This window comes from Ochotona curzoniae, unplaced genomic scaffold (genome assembly GCF_017591425.1).
Source record: "Ochotona curzoniae isolate NIBS_2020 unplaced genomic scaffold, NIBS_Ocur_1.0 contig_3332, whole genome shotgun sequence".
NCBI classification, from domain to species: domain Eukaryota; kingdom Metazoa; phylum Chordata; class Mammalia; order Lagomorpha; family Ochotonidae; genus Ochotona; species Ochotona curzoniae.
This window is the reverse complement of record NW_024465816.1, coordinates 4,709,038-4,729,301: the sequence shown is the minus strand read 5'-3', so window position 1 is coordinate 4,729,301 and position 20,264 is coordinate 4,709,038. Positions and strand designations below refer to the sequence as shown.

Sequence of the window (20,264 nt, the reverse complement as noted above, 5' to 3'; positions counted from 1 at the left end):
GGGAGACCTGGAAGAAGTTACTGGCTTTTGGCCTCAGACTGGCTCAGCTTTGGCTGTTGCAGTCACTCTAGGAGTGAACCAATAGATGGAAGATCTTTCTCTCTGTATCGTTTTCTCTTTTTAAATCTGACTTTCCAATAAAAATTTATACTTGACTCATTTTAGATATTCTTCTTTGACCCTCAGGAACTCAAAGAAAACTTTGATGGGGAGGAGTTAAAATTATCACCATCGGGCCCAGGGCAGTAGCCTAGTGGCTAAAGTCCTCACCCTGAGTGCGCCAGTATCCCACTTTCCACCCAGTTCCCTGCTTGTGGCCTGGGAAAGCAGTCGAGGATGACCCAAAGCCCTGGGACCCTGCACCCACGTGGGAGACCCAGAAGACGCTCTGGGCTCCTTTCTTCGGATTGGCTTAGCTCTGGCCGTTGCAGTCACCTGGGGAGTGAATCAGTGGATGGAAGATCTTCCTCTCTGTCTCTCTTCCTCTCTGTATATCTTACTTTCCAATTAAAAAAAAAATCTTTAAAAAAAATCATCACCATCATCACTATTATAATTGTTACTGTTGGGGGGGGGCGGGGACAGAGAGGAAAAGAGCTCATTAATTCATTCTTCAAAGAGCCAGGGACCAGCACCAGAGCTGGAAGTTCAATTCCAGGTCTCCCGCAGGGCTTGGCAAGCACCTCAAAACTTAGAGCCATCCTCTGGTGCTTCCCAGAGATACATGTTACCAGGAAGCCGGAGTAAAAGAGTCGGGTAAGACACGGAGCCCGGGTAGCCCTGTAGGGGAGGTGGGCATCCTAAGCACGAGGCCAGATGCCCGCTTCTTTATTGTTTTGTTTCTGAGTTGTCTGGCATCCCTGGCCCACCTCTGTGTAAATGAGGCTGACCAGAAGATGACAATGACTCAACCATGACTATCGGCTGCCATAACTCACTTCAACCTTACCAAACTGCTTTGTGGATTTATCCCGATTTTACATAAAGATACAATCCAGGGTCAGAGTGAGGATGAAGGAAAAACCAGAGTGTCCAACAGTCTATATGACCCACGAGGACAATGCTGGGTATCAAGCCCTATTTCTTGGCACTTCATGTTTTCCTTTTAAAATGGACTTGAAAGGCAGAATTACAGAGCGAGGAGGAGAGGCAAACAAACAGATATTATTCGCCAAATGACTGCAACAGCTGGAGCTGGCCACAGCTGGGAGCCCAGAGTGTGTTGTGAATCTCCCACATGGGTGCAGGGGCCCAAGTGCTGGTGTCATCTTCTGCTGCTTTTTCAGGAGCATTAGCACAGAAGTGGAGTGGCCTGGACTTGAACAGGTGCCCATAGAAGATGCTTAATGTGCCCTAACTCTGGCATCCATGTTTTTCTTGTCTGTAGGGACCTCCTGGATGCATTCCTTTGCTTTGTCTATCCTCTCACCCCACAACGATTTCATGAACTTTTTTGTTTAACTGGGGCCCTGCATGGTAGCTTAGTGGCTAAAGTCCTCACCTTGCCTGTTTGGGATCCCACATGGGCACCGGTTCATGTCCTGGCTGCTTCACTTCCCATCCAGCTCTCTGCTTGTGGCCTGGGAACGCAATTGAGGATGGCCCAAGGTCTTGGGACCCTACAGCCACAGGGGAGACCTGAAAAAAGCTCCTGCCTCATGGCTTTGGATCAGCTTAGCTCCGGCCATTGTAGCCACTTGGAGAGTGAACCAGTAGATGGAGGATGGTTCTCTTTGTCTGTCTTCCTCTCTGTAAATCTGCCTTTTCAAGTGAGTCTGGGGGATAAGGGGATTAAAAACTCCAGTTTCCCAGGGTCTCTTTGATCTAGGACCCTCTTGGCTTTTGCGGATGCTAATTCAGAGGGGAGGCACTACAAGTGCGCTTTCAGAAGCTGTTCACTGGTTCGCATTCTGTCACCCTTTCACTCTGTTGGAGCACCCCAAGGGTGTTCTCCACGAACATGTCAACATTGGTCACAACTCCTTACATTCTGGACACTTTCTCTTCTGCTTCGTGGGTTACAGATACTCTGAAGGTCCCTTCAGCTTTCACAATTCTAGGATGTAGCTTCAACACCCACCCCAAATCCAGGCATCTGTGCTACCACATGAACTTACTGAGGAGGGAATAAGAGTCTCTGAAAACCACTAATTCGCTCACGCATTCATCGAACCTTTATCGATAGCCATATATTACCTTATGCCACATGTTAGGTTCTGAGGACTTAAGAATAAGATCTAAATATGCCACATTAGATACACTGCCTGCCCTCTGGAGCAGAGACACATGTTCATTTGTGATGAAAACAAACAAACAGAGAAAGAAAGACAAAGCTAGAAGAAAGGATTTTTAAATGTTTTACCATAAAGAACTGATAAATGAGGAGACAGCTCACTTGATCGGACATTATACAATGTATACATGTAATAAAACATCACAGTGTGTTCCCCAACTATACACAGGGTGATGTCAATTAAGTATGTAAAACTTATTTCAGAAACAGTCAATGAAGAAAGCAGCAGAAACAGTCGTGGAGAACAGTCACAGGTGGATGGATAATCATGAAAAACACTCTCCGTCAGAGAGCAGAAAGGTTCATAAGTCACGAAGATGGAAGGGACCTCACCAAGGACATCTAATGCATGTCCTATATGCCAGGTGGGTCTTAGACAAGTGAATGGTCCTCCAGCAAGAGGATGCAGGGAGAAGGGAAGCATCGGGGGAGGAAGCAGGACAGGGTACACCGTGGTCGCCAAGAGCCTGGCCAAGAAGCAGAGGCTGAGCACTGAATGGTCGAGGGTCTTCCCTGTGGGCACTTGAACTTCATCAGACTGTGTGACGAGGAGCCAGCGAGGGTCCGGGAGCAGGAACTGACCTGTACAGAGCTGCATTTCATACAGCTTATGGAAACCAGATACGAAGAGAGAAAAAAGAAGCAGAGAGACAAATTCTGGGATGACCACAGAGGTGTGGAGGATGGATAATGAACTCCCCAACCAAGGGGTAACTGGGAGGCAGAGGAAAGAGGGATTTGAGAAATAGACAGCATTGAACTGTGCAACCTGCTCAGCCTGGTGACGGATGGGATGAGGAAGTTGAAGCGGTCCTCATCCTCTCGTTTGGATGGTCAATAATGTGGATGGTATCAGTGTAAGGGAAGGTGCCACTTGATGGAGAAAAATGATGTGACATGACTGGTTTTGCATGTGCTGAGTGTCAGAGGCCTCCCCAAGACATCTGCAGTTATCTTAATACTTAAGAGTTGCATCCCAAGCTCGTTCCATGCATTGGAATGCAGATGGAGGCTTCCTTTCGAGTAGAGGATTTCCATGTTACTAAGTTGCTGAAAAACTGAAGATAAGTGGTCTCATTCTATTTCCAATATAATCATTGATGGAAATTGTAAATGAGATTAAGCTGACTCTTATTGAACCATAGAATTATTAGTAGTTTTTATTAATACTATTCTGGAAAGAATCCCATGAAGGTGAATTCAAAAAGTTCTAAACCTTCTACTCTGAACTTCATAAATACACAGTGCTAATACCCTTGGCCGAGAAATGCCCCCTCACCTGCCCAGCTGTCAAGGTGAGCTGAACCATACTCTAAGTGGCTTTCTCCTTTCTTTTGGAACGTGCTATGGAAAGCATATTAGTTGAACAGACTCTGCAGGATTCCTTCTATAGGGCTGGGAGCACAATCTACCCAAGAATCAACCTAAATATTCCTCAGCCAAAGTACGTGGAGAGAGCATTAACAAGTTCATGGCAAGTGTTCATGATGAGAAAAAAAAAACCATGCGTGAATTTCAAATTCTTTGCACCCAAGCGAACTTCACTTTCAATTCCATTTTTCATCAAGTTTTAAAGTCTCGCAGTACAAGAAGGAACCAGGGGCTCAGTTTTTGTGGCTCTATCATCAAGTGCTGCTAGAAATCTCGGGAGGAGGTGCTGGGAAAGTTAGGGAGAAAGAGGGAACGAAGGAGAGGAAGAAGCACAAATACAAGGGGGGAAAGGTCTTACCGGGTTCTTGCTGTATTTTGCGGTTGTTTTTAAACCAGGTTATCTGAGGCTCCGGGACCCCGCTAGCATGGCAGTCCCACGTGGTTGAGCTGCTGACGGCCACTGTATGGTCACTCAGGTTTCGCAGGAGAGACGGCGCTTGCTGGTCTGGTGAGGAAAAGAGAGGGGCTGTGATTACTCATCCATTTTCTGCTTGTCTGGTTCACGCAGGTGTCACCGTTTTCACCATCAGCAGAGAAAGGTCACGACTCACCTAGGAGGCTTTCACTTGCGCTCTCGTCCCTAACTTTCTCTCCACTGGTCAACCTACTGCTTCCTCTTTAACAAGCTGTTACAACAGGCTCAAATGGACTAGAACATGCCGGAAATCAAGGACTAGACTCTATGTTAGTAGATTTCAAGCCAAAGATTTTTGCCTGACCAAGTCATTTCTTTACTTTTTTTTTTTTTCCGCCTCCTAAGGGGAAGCTTTTCTGAAACCCAAGGATTCTGTACACCGTTGCAACAGCACGAACAGCATCTGTGGGGAGGCTTGCAGTGAGCATCTGCCTAACGAACAGACAGCCGTACTGATGGGCAAACGGATCTCATACGTATTCTTACTGAGGTCTCTGTGACGTCACTTGTGTGTTACTCGACTGCCAGGAACCTCAATCAGCAGACCACACAAGAGAATTGCTTGAACTTCGAAAACTTTATTGATTACTTCCTTCCTCCATTCCCTTCCCAAATGCAAGTCACCGAAGCATTAGTTCAAGAGGCAGAGGCACAGGTTTGTCGTTTTTGCACTATATAATAGTACAAATATTGTGTTTTATATTATTTTCTCTTAAAACATACAAATATGGTACAATACAATTTATTTTAATAAAATGCTAACCCATATAGTACAACACAATGAATTTAATACATTAAGAGGCAATACATTACAACACGCAAAATCCCACATAGGAACAGCAGTACCCCAGCGAGCACAGTGTATCTAAGGGAACGAAGCAGCCGTCAGTCCTGCTGATGTGTGTACATTCTAACGAGGCGGGTACTGAACTGGAGGCTCCAGCTTCCGAGGGATAAAATAATAAAAATAAAAACAAGTCTAAACATTCCTCCCATCCTCCCAAGTCCTCCCTTTTCCCTCCTGTTACAAATCCGGGGACAGAAATCAAAGAATTTCAGCATCACTTACGCATTGTGTGGCACTGGCTTCAATTCTACAGTTTGAGCTTTTTCTGGTCATGTGTGATTCCTCATCTCAGTCTACTAGTGCTGTGAAAGCAGCTTAGGAGGGATTATAATGCTACAAAAGATGACACATGGCAATGGCTCTCATTCCTTGTCCCCGTAGGATTCTGCTGAGTCCCCAGACCTTTCTCTCTCTCTCTCTCTTTTAATTCCTGTAGGTAAACTTTCAGGATTAGCATTGGTTACAGCCATTTAGAAATCCCAGATTAAAAAGAATATGATCATAGCACTTTGACACTACGAGGAAGAAGCAGAACATGACATACGTATATGTACTCTCAGTCAGGAGAAAATTCTTCAAGAAGCTTTGATTCTGTAGCTCACTATTAGCCTTCTCATTTTACACCAAGTGAAGTCAGAAGGCAAAACAAACGAACAAAAAAGACTGTTACAGGAAGTACCCTGATTCTTCAAAGCTTGCTCAACCATAGCTTGGAATGAATGCTAATCAGTGGTCCCTTAACCTCTTTCAGACCGTCTTTCCCATTCTGTCTTGCTCCGCTAGATAGAACCATCACAACACTCCCGTGTGTGCACTCCATGTGATCTGTCATCTTTCCCTAAATCAAACCGTCTACTCATGATAACTCGCACAAGTTTGAGCAATACAATTCTGACATTTTAACACAGTAAGGACCCCCAACACGACAATAACACATGACAAGATAATAATGCGCATTACCATAATACTGTTTAGTATCTTACAGCCGCAAGCCAAATTTGACATTTCTCATGGAAACCTCGGATCCAGTTTATGAGTTAGACTTTTAACAGCTTCTTCCGGCACATTGACAAGTTCCCATGCATTCAATATGATAAAATAATCTGCCAGGGTTTACAAATGGAAGTCTGAATACAGGGCACACAACACCCAAATTATTTCCACAGCTACACACCGTAACATCCTCAATACAGCCAAAATTTGGGTTTCTCCGACAGGTGGATTAGAAAAGCAATGCTTATAGAGATGAGAACACTGTATCCGAACAGCAATGTCATGAAGAACGCCCACAGGCCCTCTTTGTACTACAGAGACTTCAGACAACAGGAGCAGCAAACAAGGCTACAAAACGGACACAGACCTCCAGGGAAAGACAAGCTTCACATGAAGGCAGGCTCCCAGTGGCTTTCCCCCACACTACTTTCTGAAAAAGGTCCTCCCCTGTCACAGGTCTCAGCTTCGGGTGGGAATCTGATTTTGTCGATTCCTACTTCATATGTTAAAATCATCATCATCACCATCTCTTTTGACATGTTAAATAAGAAAGGCACTTAAAACTCATCCTCTGAAACCTAACTTACTTGGTGCAAGTAGGAATCCGATTTCTACACTTTAGCAGAGTGGAGCTGATCCCTGCAAACTAAGGAAATGAGAATGAACAGAACACGTGTGCTGGTTATATTAGGTAGCCAAAGACAGTGGCCCACTGAGTTCTTCCATTTTCTGATGTTTTGGCCCCAGAGCTGTCAGATCCCACCAAACTGTAGTTTCTATACTGGGATCAGATTGGGATGAGGGACCAGCCTCATACCCCGAGTCCATCCTGGCCTCCATGTGTGGCTCTTCTAGACTTTTCCAATGGTTTTCCTTGCCTCACCTCCAACACCAAAGAGCGTAGTGAAGAAAAAATTAAACAAAACAAAAACTAACCCCAATCTATAACTTCTTTTTAAAAAAGAACCTCTCCACCCCAGAAGGCTGAATCACCCTGTGGTCAATTAATTACTCCATGGGATTCTGAAATCATCTCTCAGAAATACGTGACACCATGTTCTATAAAACAGTGGCAGTCTCTCCTCCTACAGAAATGGCAACCAAGGGAAGCCCATGGAAGGTTCCAAGGAGTCCAATTCACTGTTTTTCTTTCTTTTCTTTTTTTCCACATGTGATCTGTCAGTCATCCCACTTGCTTTTTTAGCTGGAGGAAAAGATGGACACTCCAGTTCGGCAATCCTCAGGCAGTGATTTCCGGGAGGAAAGTGGTGATTTAGAATGAACAAAGGCCCCAAACCGAGGAGCCATAGGTAAAATTTCAAGATACAATTGATTATTCTTTCCTTTGGGCTGACAACTTCCAGGTTCCTCATTGTTCCCAGAGCATGTGGTGCTCCGTAAAGCTGGCATTCTGGGGAAATGCTATTGTTTACTCTTTCACACTTGACAAAAGCAATTCCCACGTGAAAGACCATTTGAGCGTGGGACAGGGGCTGTTCCAGGAGGAAACAGTTGGGGGAGTTCCCAAGCTCACAAAGTTGTCATAGTGTCACCTCCTATTGAGCTGTCCAGCCACGCGCTTTCTTAGCCGTGACTATTTTGGTCATCATAGCTTTTTTTTAAAATCCTATCGTTCACACAAATTCGCATAAAACAATCAATCAATCACAAGTGAAAACAACAGAACAATGCATATTAAATCGGTGAAAAAGTCACTTTTTCCTCCAATGCAAGCTCCAACCAAGAGATTCTGACCTTTATTGATTTGAATGTGAATTATAAAAAAACTTAAATTCTGTTTCTGTGGTTTGCCATTTCTTCATTCCATTTAAAATAAAAAAAGGTGTATTAGCATTTGCAGGTGAGGCAAATGGACTTTTCTGCTTAGACAGATTGAAAACTGGTATTTAGAAGAATGCATTGAAGCTCTGACCATGACAACTGGTTATTTCTTTGATAAGGTGATTGTAATCTATCTTGAATGCCACTGTTTGACACGATACAGCTCTTTAAAAGAATAGCAAGGGGATACAAGTACTTCAAATGGGTGCTGTCACATCTGTGCAGTCCATACTGAGGCCACGAGGAGGCAAGGCCCCCTGAGACCACTGCACAGTGATACAGACTGGGGTCATGATCTAGAATTGGCGGTGAGTGGGAGGAGGGGCCAATCTAGGTGTTTCCCTAATTCACACGCTAATCAGCTCCATGATCTCTGAATTATACCAACATCTTAGACTCCTGGGGCCCTTTCTAGAAACTCCAGTTGCAGATGAATGTGCTTGAAGTTAAAAAAAAAAAAAAGTCAGAAGAGGAAGCATTTTCAAATAAATAAGCATTATCACTTGCTATCCATGTGCTATTTACAAGTCAAGAGCAGATGAAACAGTACAAAACCAAACCAGGCGGCAGTCCGACAGTCTCCAGTTCAGCTGTACTCGTCCCAAGCTGGAAAAAGGAACTCATGTCCATCTTTGGCAGAAACCAGCATTTGCTTAAATTATTCAATTTGTGCAGCTTCAAAATGTAACAGGGAAAAGAGGCTGGCATCAAAGTGGAAGGGGAAAGGATCAGTTCGCGGTTGTTGCAGATCAGGCAGGCACGAGAAGACAGCAATAGCAAACGAAATGAAAAGGCGCCCAGAGCAGGCAGTGCAGGGATCCTCCAAATCCAAAACGTGCACCAAGTCGGCCCCGGGGGGCAGAGCCCACGCGGGCACCTGTGGGCTCTCTCCTAGCCTCTCCGAACTCATTTTGGGAGGAGCATCTCCTCTGAGACTGAAAGTTAGCCAACAGTGACAAGAAATCAAGCTGATATGAGACGGCTGTGACTTTTTCAATGAGTCCTTTAATGGTTTACATTACTTTGTTTGGTACAATCATTCCTTGTGCTTTTAAATTTGGAGATCCGAGAGAAAACAGCCTTTTTGGTGCAGTGCTCACCTCTGATTGTAACTTCTATCTTCTGCAGAGTCTCTTCGCCCGTGTATGCGTTCCTGGCTCTGCAGGCATAGGTGCCTGAGTCGTCCAGGGACACGTTCTTGATGAGAAGCTTCAGGGTAATGGAGTGCTCTTTCACGACGGCCATTTTTTGCTTGCTGATACTGTGCCGTATGGTTCTGTTGTTAACTGTTCGCAGCAGAATCCAAGTCACGTTTCTGTACAAGAACTTGTTGACTGTGCAAGACAGCTTCAGGTCCTCTCCTTCGGTAGGCATTTTTTCCAAGTGAATGTGAAACCCATTTGGCACGTCTGCAACAGAAGAACAAAGAACTTCAGTTCACAGAACAGTGGATCTCATTTTGGACTAATAAGACACCTTAAGAAATGTTCCAGGGGCTTGCCAATGTGGCATGGAGAGGAAAGCCGATGCCTGCAAGGCCAGCATCCCACTGGGGCATCCCTCTGAAGTGCTTGTCCCAGCTGCTCGACTTCCAATTCAGCTCCCTGTTAGACACACTTGAGAAAGCAGCAGAAAAAGGCCTAAGCCTTTGGGTCCCTGCACCCATATGGGAGACCCAGAAAAGGCTTCAGGTTCCTGGTTATGGAGGATCCCAGCTCTGGCCATTGTAGATATCTGGGGAGTGGGATGGAAGATCTTTGCATCTTTCCTTCTCTCCATGTAAACCTGCCTTAAAAAAAGAAAAAAGGAAAGAATCCTGAGGGTCCAGCACAATAACCTAGTGGTTAAATCCTCCCCTTGTATGTGCTGCCAAGATCCTATATGGCTGCCAGTTCTAGTCCCAGACACTCCACTTCCCATCCAGCTCCCTGCTTGTGTCCTGGAAAAGCAGCTGAGTGCAGCCCAAAGGTTTGGGAATCTGCACCCATGTGAGAGACCTGGAGGAAGCTCCTCACTGGCTCAGCTCCAGCTGTTGTGGCCACTTAGGGAGTGAACCAGCGAACAGAAGATCTCTCTGTCTTTCCTTCTCTGTTTTATTGCCTTTCCAATAAAAAGAAATAAATATTTTTAAAAAAAGACTCCTTATATATGTGGGTATAGGTTATATGTACACATACACACACACACACACACACACACAGAAATTGACATTTTAAAGGGGACACATTCCACATTTCAGTGTTCACATAGCATCCCCAGGGTCTGTGCCGACTCCTACTTCCCCAGATCCTAGGAATTCCCACCACCTACATGGGAGACCTGCCTGGCACAGGCACAGCTCCCAACCCTGGCCCTGGCACAGTCTAGGCCATGGCGGGCATGTGGAGGATGAACCAGCCCTAGAAGTTCTCTTTTCTCCCACTCATCCCATGCCACTTCCTCTCTCTCCAAAAAGATCTATCTAGCTTATCTTTGCTTTGAGAGGAAGTGATCTGGCACAGCAGGCAGGCACCAACTGCTTCTTTCCATCAGAAGTGAGGCAGGAAATGCAAACCAGGGCGGCTACTACGACAGCACTTGCCCCCCCCCCCACCTTTTTTGCCCTCCCCTCCAGTCACTCTTGAAAGTAGGATGTTTTTTCCAACCTGGGATGATAATGTTGTTTCCCATGTTTTTATTGCCAATATTTCAACCTGTAAGTAGAAACTTGAACGATTGAAGCCACATAAATGTAATTTGTATTAAAACCCAAATCGTCTATGGTCAAACTGATGCAAGGCAGCTTACGGCAAGTGAGAACAGGAAGTCTCAGGTCTGTGTACCAGTCAGCCCTCTGTGGCCCTAAGCTTGCCCAGTCCCGCTCTCTCCTGCAGCCCTGGGTTAAATTTCCCGGACTTTGTTGCTGCAGTGGCTGCAGAGCAGCCAGGTACCTGCTCAGGACACTTTTTATGGGGCTGGCTCCACTCAGACACACGGAGCACAAGTGAACTACCTTGGGAAAATCACTAAAGTGCAGGTGACGGGGGAAAAAAGAATGAATTTTCAAAGCCAAATGTGCTCTCAGGAGCATCTGAACATCTTCTGCAGGCGACTGTGCCATAAAAAGCCTTTCCTCCAGGGCCGATGCCTAGCTAACTGTCTCCCTCTTCGACAGCTTCCCACATCCCGGAGTCCTTGGCAGGCAGACCCGGAGGGTCCAGAGAACTGCGGTGTCATCCTGACTGCTTCACAGACGCAATTAAAAACAAAATTCACTGGCTGCTGGCCCTAAACTGAGCAGCTCTCAAAACCCTGCCACTGCTCGTGGTAGCTCTGTACTTGAGCAGAGCTTGGGCCAACATTTCACAAAGTCCTTTGAAGATGAAAAGCCCCATGGTATGCTGTTATTATTATCATCCTTTCCACACAAAGCTATAAAGAAACCTTTAAACCTTTAGGGGACAATAGTCCAAAATTAGCTATCATATCAACTCTTTCCTAAATCTCACTTTGCTTGTTTTTCTGATTTTTCTGGGTTTTGGCTTTATTATAAAGTGTCACGTCTGAAGGAATGCCAAAGCATTCATTTGAAAGCTGGGAGTGGGAGCTGTCCGTGGCTTACGGACTGGGTCAGTGGTTGAAGAGACGAGATCTGGAGAGGGTTTTGTGCTTTTCTGACGCAAATGAAAGAATGTGTCCGAGGATATTAGAGTAGTCAATCGTCATTTTTAACCTAACAATAAAGTATCAGAAAGAATCCTGTAATTCAGCATCTTTGAACATTCTGGACCTTCTCCAAGCCTGGGGTGAACCATCAGACATTGACTTGACGCAGAGGCGAGGGCAGAGGTACTGTATGCTGGTGGCAATCAAATCATTTCTTAAAAACCCAAGCTTTTCCCATTTATGAGGTCCCATCCTGGTGGGCGGACTCCAAGAGAGCCCAGGTAACACCATTGGGATCATGTAGCGAGTTTCTATTTACTTTAGTGATTTGAAACTTCCTGTGGAAATAGCTCACAGGTTTCCTGATGGAAGATTTTGTTTATCTTTGCCAAGCACCACCAGGAATCTCAAAATAAAATGCATTTAGTGACATTGGGAAACCAGGCAGATAAGGCCGAGCAGTTCCTGTTTGACCTGCAGTAATTGCTAACACACCCATAGTCATGCTGAGTGCCAGCAAAGCAGCGTGCACACACACACACACACACACACACACACACACACACACACACACACACACAGACACACACAGAGGAAAGGACAAGAGCCCCATCCATTTTGAGTGTTTCTAACGTGGGGGACCAGGTTACTGGAGCCAAGTGGGTTTCTGTTAGCAGACAGTGGCTTGGAAGCCACAAGCTAGTCCTAAGGAGAGCCTCTGCTGAGTTCTCTTTTGATCCATGGAAGAGGATAAATAAAGTGTTCTCAGCTGTTTCTCCCTCATTCATGTTGAGCTTTTTTGTTTTTTTTAAAGCCTGAGTACAAAAACTGACCCAAGTTAACAACTACCTTGGAACTTGCAAAGAGAAAACAAACAAAAATCTCCCCACACGCCAGTGTCTGCTGCAGATGCAGCACCGCCTTCAGTGGCACCAACGCACACTTGTCCACCTGGCCCACAGCACATCTGCAGCCTCTGATGAGGTGTCACCGAGAAGACACTGGATCCAGGGTCAGGGGAATGAGGAATCCGGTGACAAAGGTACACGTCACAGGGTGCACACTGACGCCACTGGATCACACGTGAGGATTAAGCTCATGACGGAGATTATCTTAGGAATTTAGAAGGATGCAAGTTCTCATTTGTTAGGTGGAAACAAGAGGCTTTCCTGCCACTGAAAAATTACAATATAACTGCTCAGAGAAGGAAATGAGCCGTTGCCAGAAAGTTCTACTTGTTCAAATGGATGCTGTATACTGGTGAGTGCCAACATTTGGAATTGAAGCAGTTGGGAATTCTAGAGAATATCGTTCAGCAATTTTTATTAACTTTGAAGGCAACTCTGAATTATTACTGTGCATCAAAAATGTTTGTTGTAAAAATGTATCTGAGAGAGAGAGCGAGCAAGTGCAAACCCCTATACAGGTTGCTTCCCTGGGATCTAGGGTGGGAGGAGGGGGGGCAGCAAACTCAATCAGGTCCGTGTGGGTGGCAGGGATCCACCTTTTGGGGACTGCTTTAGGAGTCTCCGGGCACCAGAAGCCAGAGCCTGGCATCAAAGCCAAGCATGCTGATGAAGGATGCAGATACCTTCACCAGCATCTTAAACGCGAAGCCAACCCCGCCTTCCGCCCATACTGTGTGTTAAAGGGGTAATGTGATTGAAATGAGGCATCATAAACATCCAAATACAGAACAGTAAAACCTTAGGTGATCACTTGCAGTGACTCATGTACAAACACTGAACAAATACACATTCGATTTTTTTTTTCCCACCAGAAACAGGCAAGTAAGGTGCAATATTCCTTAAGGATCTTTAGTCTCATCTCCAGGGAAAATACATCTCATGACAAACACTTGAATAGGAAAGAGAAAGCATTGTAAAGCAAACAACGGATGCAAACAAATGCATTTACTATCCCCAGGCAAGCCGGAACTTTTCAGGACTGAGAGAATTCAGAGGAAGTTATTTCAAGTGATGGGGACTTCATTGGCTCGCCTGTATTTCATTTTAAGACTGAAACTCACAGGAGAGCACTGCAGAGTGCAGTGGGTTAAGCTACTGCTTAGAGCGCAGCTTCCCATATGGGTCGTCATTTGTCTGGGAAAGCAGCAGAGGATGGCCCAAGGGCTTGAGTCCTGAACCTATGGGAGAGGCCTGGATGAAGTTGCTGGTTCTTGGCTTTGGCCTGGCCCAGCACTGTCCATCACACTACTTCTGCACTTCCGTTTTGATACTAGGATATATGTAACTTAGCATTTCTTTTGTTGTTGTTGATAGAAATGTCTTCCTAAATGCAGGCATGGCTGGCTTGTGTCCACACAAGGCCCGCAGAATGACGGAAGTCCAAGAAATCTGTAGCAGGCTAATTTTTAAGCTGAGGATTTTGTATGGCCCACAGATCGTGCTGCACAGATCCAAAAGGCCCTGGCATAAAGACGGGCATCTCCTCTTTCCCCACGGAAAGATGGCTTCACCATCACCCCTTTCGGTGCCTGGTATCAAGCCGAACCACACTGTTTCATTCTTAGTGCTCATTCAACTCTTGCACATTTCGTGCAAATTCAGAAGAGAACTTACTCAGTCCTCTGTGTTCTAAATCAAGAGGGTGTTGATCATGGCTTTGGACAACACCCCGCTTCCAGTCACTTAGGAAGGACAGTTTTAACTGTCGTATTTAATTAGTCCAAATCATCAGAGGTTAATTACAGGTTCAACGTGTGTGATGTCTGTCGAATCTTTCTCTAGATGAGGGTGTTTTCCTGCTGGGTACAGATGCCAAGTTGCTTTTTCTTCCGCTTCTCTGTGCATCTCTCCAAATTCTATTTGGAAAAAGACAGGTGCTCTCACGCTCAACAACCTCTCTAGTCCTTCCAGTTCGGATATTCTGGAAAAATCTATTCAAAGATTTCTCCATGCACAGTTTTTCCTGGACTTGGCTCGATAGCCAGAAGCCTCTCCTATCATCCAATACCCTGCATGTCTCATGAAATCAGACCTGCCCATTTCTTTCTAGAGCCTTCTAGGCAATTTCTTCAGCCTGCCCAATAGTGGGAAGTTTCCAGAGAGTTGGCAGCCTGCCCAGGCTTCCTCAGAAATTGGGGGAGAATGGAGCCAGGCAATTGTTTTTAGACTTTGAGTTCCTCACTTCCTTCCTGTACCCATGGAGGGACATAAGAGTGCCATTTGTGCATCTTAGAGGTTTTCAAATTTGCAGAGACCATCATATTGAAGAGTAAAATTCCTTAAATGCTATAAACCTGGCCCAGTAATGGTTGTTAACAAGACGCTTTCAGATGTCTGTAGGAGAGCCTTGTTGCTCCTAAAAGACTAAATAACTTAAGTTATGAGCCTCTTGGTTGAAAAGACAAAAAGTCATCATTTTATTATAGTTGGTTTTGATTATTATGACTGCACTTGATGATAATATTATTATAACCAGTTACTGAACAACCCCTGTGTGCCAAACCTCCACCAGGCACTAAGGGTAGTTAAATACTGGACATGTAGATCCCACATTCCCAGCTGAGCCTGGGAAGGGAGATGTTCCCACAGAGCTCTAAAAGAGAATTCAGGGAAATGGCTCTTCAGAAGCAGCCATGATGTTACAGAATGATATTCCTGAGATCGAGGATGAAGGTACTCAGCACTTGGCAATTCTACCAACCAGAAAACAAAGCAAAACAAAATCATTGGAGCTGCATGTGTACTCAGAGCAAAACAAGGCAACAGGGGCCACCCGGTGGTCTCTGGCCGTGGGCTCTGTGGCTTACCTGTGACATAAAAGCTCATGTTTCTTTCCACAGTCCCGACTTTATTGGAGGCCATGCAACTGTAGATTCCAGAAATTCTAGAGTCAGCCACGACCAAGGTGCTGGCGATCTGTGGAAGAAAAGGCAACTTGAGCTAGCAAGAGGACAAGGGACCGCTGAGCACCCCACGTGCGGGCTGAAGTTTGTACTGATTCAGCTAATCCATTCATTCGGTAGATGGATGGCCTGCGCTAGGGGTGGGAGTAGGGGCGGTTACCTAACAGCCCTCTGCTTGCTGAGCTCCAGCAAGAGCGGGGAAAGTAACAGGAAGCCAGGTCCTCAGGAGACCGGGGCCTGTGACATCCGACTAGCAGGAGGTTGCAGCCTTATCTTGTGCTGCTGGCCTAACAATCACAGACCTGAAGCCGAGGTGTGGGACAGCACGTCCCACCCCATGAGGTGGTCGGCTCCTTGTCAATGAGAGGAACAGGTGAGGCCCAGGCCCCTCCCTTCCCTTTTGTTTGGCTGACCTGAGACCCTGGGACACCGTGAGCTCGGCCACCAGGCTCTGTGATGGCCACGTCTAGGGAGCAAGGGCAGAAGAGAAAGTCTGGCAGAGTTGTTGCTTCTCTGTATTCGAAGAAAGTGGCATGCAGTTCGGAATGGTCCCGGAGGAGAGACTGAAAAAGTTCACTAAGATCGTGTGTGTGTGTGTGTGTGTGTGTGTGTGTGTGTGTGCGCAAATTCCTTTATTTTTCACCCCTGTTAATTCCTAACCTAGAAAATGAAGACCTAGTTATCAGGTATTAACTATAGGTATGAGTTTAGTATTATATTAGGTATATATTGGGTATTAATTAGCTATTAAAACTGTAGTATTTGTTCATATCTAGAAAAAGACATAGTTACATATAGTTATATATATGTACCATATATACATAAATACATATGTACTACTAGCTAACATCATTAGATTTTATTTGCTGACTTAGCCCCCACGAAAACATTAGTAGCCAGGTTTCTACGAGTTTCCAAGCATTTCTCAAACCATGGTGTCTAAGAAATAATGAAACAAAAAATTTAGACAGTTTAAAAACATGCCAGGTCCTCTTTTAAAGAAAAAAGTGGAGTTAGTTATGAAGTGGAGTTAGTTATAGTTTCTTAAATTGAAATCATCTTTGCATGAAATAGTAAAGCAAACTTCCAGTGAGGGCGAAAAAGAAAGAAAATCCTAGTTTTCCATCTCTGAAATTACCGCAGGGGAGAGGGAAACAACAAATCCAGTGACTTGTAAACTTCTGCAGCTCATCTCCTGGACCACAGATAACTGGCTGTGCATTTGGACAGTGCGTAGGCTATGTGGACGCTGCCACACAGCATCCTCGCTGAACTGTAACGATCACGCGCCTCCCAGGCTAAAGTCATGTACACACTGGAATGTGACTGTGAACCTTCCAAGGTGGTGCACATACCAAACAAGTATCTGGGTCATTACAAAAGTTCCTAACATTTTCCATCGTGCTGAATAACGTGCTAGGCAATTTACTTCTGTTCTCTTATCCCACCTAATAAATTACACATCTCCGTCTTCAGCCTTCAGATGAGGAAGACAAAATATATTCTACTTTTTTTTTTATTCAGCACATTTATTGCTTCAAATTCTCTGCAATCATCAGTGTGGTAAATATTATGCCATACTTTCTCTTTATTTGGGAGGATTTGTTTAATTATATCTACTCATAAATTCTTGCTGCATAATTAAAATTATTGGCAAGAAAATGTCTGCAGAGTGTGACATTTTTTCCTTCAAGTCAGTAGACTTGACTAGTTCACAGAAAATGCGTAGTATGAGAATTTTATGCATGAGTTTCAGCTTTCTGGCAATTAGATAAAACTTACCTTTTAATTGCATTTTTCCGCGAACTTTTTGACAGCCCTTATCTTGAGTGATTTTCAAGGAACTGCTCAGATGTTTGTAAGGAAGAAAGATGAGAATGTACTAATCCCTATTCCTTACGACCATCGAGGTGATGAGAGAGAATTTCCCTACTTGGAAATCAGATACATGGTGTTCTCTTTGGAAAAGTCACACTCCTACAAAGGCAAACAACCAGCAGAGAGGAGTATGGCCCACAGCACATATCTATGTTTGTTTTGATTATCAATCTTGATAAGAGCTGGGAAAAACATTTCTGAAGAGCTGTCTCCTTTTAATGATTGGACCTAGCATTTACGAGTCATGCAAGAACACAGAAGAGTTTACAGGTTTGTCAGCAGCAAGGTGAGAGGGACTGGCAGCAGGTGGCAGGTGCAGGAACAGTGGAGATCATCAAATAAGACTGCATCTGTGAGGAAGACCTGAAGGAGCTCTTAGCTCCTGGCTTCAGATGGGCTCAGCTCCTGCCATTGTGGCCATCTGGGGAGTAAGCCAACAGCTGGAAGATCTTTTTGTCTCTCCTTCTCTTCATAAATCTGATCTACTCTTTCAATGAACATAAATAAATCCTTTTTTTTTTTTAATAAGGCTCTATCATCTCCTGGTATCACAGGGATGTGGGAATCATTAGCTTTCTGGCAGTTTGCAATGAGATTCAGAGATGGGGAGTTCAAGGGAAGCCCCTTTGGGCTCACCTATAAGCTCAAGTCCTGTTCATAGAGATAAATTCTCAAGTGTATAATCCTACTGGGCCTAGGTAGACTGAGATCCTTAGATTTATTGTTGTTTAATAACGATAAGAGGGAAACCCATTTCTCTTGGTACAAGGATGTTGGAAATTAAAGACAGCAACGATCTTTATCTCTCCGTTGAGAATATGATGTTGCCTTCAATGGGTATCAAGTCTAGGAGAAGTTAATTCAGAGGTACACGTTTGCTATACTGGAGACTTGTATAGGTCATCCAAGAATGCTAAATTTAGACATTTCAAGTCTTCAACAAAAGTCTGTATAGTTCAGAATTTCGGTGTCAGCACAGAATAATATTGAGGTGCCTGGAAGGGAAATGAATTGAGAACACTTGATGTGCCATACAGATAGGATCATACTGAAGTCTAATTTCACTTGTCTGAATGATACTTTGCAGAACAGACACCTTCCTCACAGTCAAACCTGTCTCAGAACTCTCTTCTTCAAGTCTTCTGTTAAAACAGATATAGAAAATGATGTTAACGGCAGTGCGTTGGATACTTCCCTGTCACCTCTGTGGTGCACCAGACAGTATGCAAGGCATGCTACATGCACTCTTTAACATTCTCTAGAATCCTAGGATATGCATGCATTTTTCTATCGTGCCAAGAAAGCAACTGAAGCTTACGGAGGTTACGTGAGTCACTTGGAGACACACGTCAGGACCAGAGCACTGAGACGCATGTGTCTGACGCCAGCGCTTAATGTTCTTGCTCTCTGCCTGCAGCTACTTCTCGCTGTAAAGCGTGAATCGGAAAACCCCAGATCTATCGGTAAAATTCTGTCTACTCTTCAAATTGAGGTTTTCCTTGAGAAAATCTCCTTTAATCAGTGGAGATGGGTCATGAAAGCTAAATGCTACTAGACACAGACACATGGGCATTTATCATGAGCGGTAGGCTGTTTTTCCAATAATATAATGTTCTGTGGATTCACAAAGCTGTAATTAAAAAAAATTTTTAAAAGTTAGGTAAAACATAGCCTACATGCAATGTGATTAAAAATGATCTCATATATATCTTTCTGAGACATATTTGTAAATTAAAACTAAAATATGCTTTCATTTTAAAAAAGACACTCTGCAATTAAAGCTTATAAGTGATACGGTCAGAGAACAGGGTTCCAGTGTGAGCTGAGTAGCAGTGACATTTGGCTGAACTACAAGATAATGACCATAGTGGTGGTCATGTGTGAGTCTTGAGTTAAGGGACAAATAGACTCTTCAACACTCATATCCAAATGCTATAGTTTTAAAAGGGGAAAATGAAAATACTGTAACACAGATGAGGAACATCCGGCCCTTGTACTGTGTAAGGTTGCCAAGGCAGGCAAGCATAGGTGGCACTCAAAAGCCAATACATCTACAGCAGGCTAATTTTTAAGTTGATCATTTTGTGTGGTTCACAAATGATGTTGTCGATGTCCAAATGGTCTTGGCAGAAAAAAAGGTTCTCTAATCCCTACTCTCACAGATGGTGCATTTCATATTCAACATCAACATAAACACTTTCAAAGTGCCAAGAAGTGGAGCGGTAAAGCTGTGTTTGACATGTATGGTATAAAGCGCACCAAGAGATGGCCAAGGATATTTGCTTTTTGTTAGTTCTACCATTTCTCTGAAATGAAAAGAAGTGAAAGAACTGAGGCAGGGAAAGAAACCAGAAAGCGAAACAGTAAAATTAGAGAGACAGAGGTTTGGTGCTACCGCCATGCCACGTTAAAGCACCTGGGCCTGAGTCCCAGCTGACAGACACCCAGGAAGGCAGGTGGATGGTTCAGGTTGCCGTCTCTCACTTGGGAGACCTGGGAGATCAGCTTCCAGGTATTTGATGACTAAACCAGTGAATGGCAGTTTGGTCTCTCTCTTTCTCTCGAATGAAATAACATCTGAATGTCAAAGCTCACACCAGCAAGAAGATAAGTAGTAACAATTTCTTTACATTTACTTAAAATTTCCAGTGTTTTGCTGCAAACACATCAACTTATAACAATTACAAAATTCAACTTTGTTGTTATAGTGACTTAGGGTAAGCAGCCTTTCAGGGAGGTTTCCAGTCTGGTGGGATTCTGTACTTTTAAAAGCTTTATTTTTTTTTTATTATTCAGTTTTATTACCTTCACTTTTGGGGGACACCTCTACTTTGGGGGTGTGCTTCCACGTCACCTGTAGGATCTCATGGATTCAAGGAGTAGAAGCAGACCCTTCAAGTCCATCCTCTGGGCTGTTTTGTGATCCAGTAATGCTGATGAAAGTCACGGTCAAGGACTAAGGGTTGGGAGTTTCTTCCCAAGTCCCTTCCTTCCTTCCCCTTTGCTCAGCATTAGTAATCTGCCACTACAATGTCATCGGAATCTCATA

General features: G+C 44.4%; 1 protein-coding gene across 1 annotated transcript in view; it reads right to left on the bottom strand.

Moving 5' to 3' along the window:
• FLT1 (fms related receptor tyrosine kinase 1) overlaps positions 1–20,264 on the bottom strand; it is a 168,141-nt gene that overhangs the window by 61,425 nt on the left and 86,452 nt on the right. The window contains exons 12-14 of the mRNA XM_040979849.1: positions 15,242–15,350; positions 8,922–9,230; positions 4,023–4,169 (exon numbers count right to left, since the gene is read on the bottom strand). Of these exons, the coding sequence (XP_040835783.1) occupies positions 4,023–4,169; positions 8,922–9,230; positions 15,242–15,350 (565 nt within the window). The remainder of the gene's footprint in view (positions 1–4,022; positions 4,170–8,921; positions 9,231–15,241; positions 15,351–20,264) is intronic.